We start from the raw sequence: 2,939 nt of genomic DNA, 5'->3' as shown, positions 1-2,939 counted from the left end.
CATCCTACTGTGCTGCATGTTTCTCGATTTATAACACGGTTATTTGACAAAGGTTTGGCATCTTTGTCTGTTTCTCTGTATAAAGTGCCTTTATCTGCCACTTTTCCTTTTTCTGGAAGATGTAAAGATGGTTTTGTCATTGCTTCTAAAATCTTTTTTTGGGTTATTGATCTTTGAGGCCCTTTCCAGGTTCCTAATTGGGATATCTTGTTGGTTCTCCATGCCTTTTGTCATTCACCCTTTGAACCTTTTATGTCATGTTGCATATACCACTTTTCGATTAAGACTTACTTTCTTCTGTTATTGTTCAAGTGTGTTTGTGATTCAAGTTCATAGGACTCATAACCATTCCACCTATGTTCTGTTGTATCCTGAAAGGTTTTTTCTCCCAAAACATCAGTGACTAGAGAAGGGGATAAGGTTTACTCTCTATCCATCTTCCCTCCATTTCCCTTTTTTATGAACACCCAGATTTGGATTGTTTTTATGCCTGGTTTGGACTCTTCATTGTTACATTGTCCTCACTGAAGGGCTTTGGGGTTCATGTCACTGTTTGTTTATCTGCTGAGATCCCAAGGTGTCACTTGACTTCTCCCCTGTTGTATTGACCAGTTGGGTTCATCAGTTGGTGCATATTGCTTACTCTGAGCTTTCATTGGAGGAACGGAGACTTCTTTGGGTCTTATCTCATCAAGTTCACCATATCTCGATGTCCGTGGCAGCTTGGCTACGTCACCCACTGGAGGAGGTTGTACAGGCTGGAATATGGACCATAATTAATACCTTTATATCTCATTTTTTACATAATTTGGCAGTTGCTTCCTTGGAAGGTTTTAGGCTAACCCTTGTGACTATTCTACACGTCCTAGCTCAATTGTAAAAGTGGTGAGTGACTTCATTTCTTTCATGTTTATTTCTATTATTTTTCAGGGTCCCTCTCATCATTTTCATTTGGATTTGGGTGTTGCCTGGTCAGGTATGCTTATTTCCAAATCCACACTAACTACCAGTCGACCAATCTTAAATTTTCCTGGTAGCAATGAACTATGTCGAGATGGGATGTTCCATAAGACCACCTTGTGTGCTTTCCGTGTAGTACACAATTATAACACAAAGTTTTTTACATTATATCATATTTTACATTAGTTTGGTTTGGAATGAAAGGCACTTAGAGTTGTTGTAATTCTAACATGGCATTTTTATATTTGATGCAAAATTCAATATATTTTTAATCTGTATATAGTAGTGTAATTATATAATGATTAATTACAATAAAATATTTTAATTTTAGCAAACAACTCCCTTTTTTCACTTGTTACAATACAGCAGATTTGTGTCCATTACCTATATATTCATAATGTAACCCTTTTTAGGAATGAGAAATAATCATTCTAAAGAACTGGTCTAATAGGTGTGAATATGATATGTCACAACTCATAAAATAATATAATTAACTCAAATAGAAAAATAAAATCTGTTCAAGCCAGCTGTTTGTGGACTGTTGGAAACATGCAATCTGTGTATTGAATATTCTGTAACATATTCATATATTGTGAGAATTGATTAGTTTTGTTCTTATATTTGGTGTATGCTTCTACTTCTACACTAATACTTCCTTTGTGAGATTCATGAACTTAGTTATAAGAAATATATAATATTATGAAGTATCATCTTACTTTAAAATTTTTTGTAGCTCGAAAACGGAGGAGTGGGTTTGCCATATTTATGAATTTTGAAGACAAGAGAGATGTTCCTCAAAAACCAGCAGATCAGGCTTTGAAACAGATAAAACTTCATCACCCAGAATCAGATATTGTGGAGAAAGTCCAAAAGGTTTTTCTTCCTTTTCTAAGCATTTTATGTTTTTCTTTACTTTTTGACATAAGATTACAGTGGAAATATATTTATTTAATTAGGCTGATACATTTCAAAGTTGGTTAATTTTCTAGTACTGTAACTACATTTTGATTGATAACATAGTATCTTGCAAAGCAGATATACTGACAAAAACAAGTATTTATGCTTGGTTTATGAAAAGACTATGTAACATCTAACGAAAGCATCCTTCCTCACTAGGCTAAACATCAAACTTATTATACATATACTTAGGTTTATTAGAAGAGTAACATCACAAATGTACATAGTTTTGTAATTAACGTGAAAACAAATAAAACCCTACTACCTAACAATGATGAGAACCAGTTATGCATCTGATTTATCAACAGTATTATTTTCCCAGTGCTTGCTGATCTATAGCTCTGGTCTTAGTAACACCTTTAACATATTCTCAACTTGTATGATGGCTCAAAAGTCTCAAAGTCTGAAAAGATGATGATGAAGCATATTATAACCACTTCTGCTTAAATATATAATGAATTATTAAAAGTTTGCTGATTTTTTTCTATTAGGTTTTAGTACCAATATAATAAAAGTTTAACACATAAAGGACCACTAAAAGCTTGAATATAAGTAAAAAAACAGAATCAAACCAGCAGACAGGACTTTTCTCATAACAATGACAACATTGTATCTAAAATTCAAAAATGACTGGAAACAAGTAACAAAAAATTATAAAATACAATATCAATAGCAAAAGAAACAAAAGACATCAGTAAAATTACATTGCAAAACACAGTTAAAAACAACATTAAAAAAATTACCTAGCAACACACAGCTAAAGACAACATAAATAAACTTACCTAATACCACACAGCTAAAGACAACATAAATAAACTTGCCTAGCACCACACAGCTAAAGACAACATCAACAAACTTACCTAGCAACACACAGCTAAAGACAACTGCTCAGGGGCCCAGGCGAATGAAACCTGGTTATGCCGTAAAGCCTGCAAAGCATCTTTAGGATATATCTTCATTTAATGATAAAAGCCATAGTTTTTGGCTTTTCTTTGCATATAGATGCTTGATACACTAAGAAC

The 2,939-nt window shown here is 33.3% G+C and overlaps 1 protein-coding gene across 1 annotated transcript in view; it reads left to right on the top strand.

Annotated features, from left to right (window-relative positions):
• LOC106472187 (general transcription factor 3C polypeptide 5-like) overlaps positions 1 to 2,939 on the top strand; it is a 24,150-nt gene that overhangs the window by 11,021 nt on the left and 10,190 nt on the right. Inside the window, exon 4 of the mRNA XM_013932814.1 lies at positions 1,694 to 1,833. Coding sequence (XP_013788268.1) covers positions 1,694 to 1,833 — 140 coding nt within the window. The remainder of the gene's footprint in view (positions 1 to 1,693; positions 1,834 to 2,939) is intronic.

Source organism: Limulus polyphemus, unplaced genomic scaffold, assembly GCF_000517525.1.
Source record: "Limulus polyphemus unplaced genomic scaffold, Limulus_polyphemus-2.1.2 Scaffold5146, whole genome shotgun sequence".
Classification (NCBI taxonomy): domain Eukaryota; kingdom Metazoa; phylum Arthropoda; class Merostomata; order Xiphosura; family Limulidae; genus Limulus; species Limulus polyphemus.
This window is presented reverse-complemented; position numbering and strand designations above follow the sequence as displayed.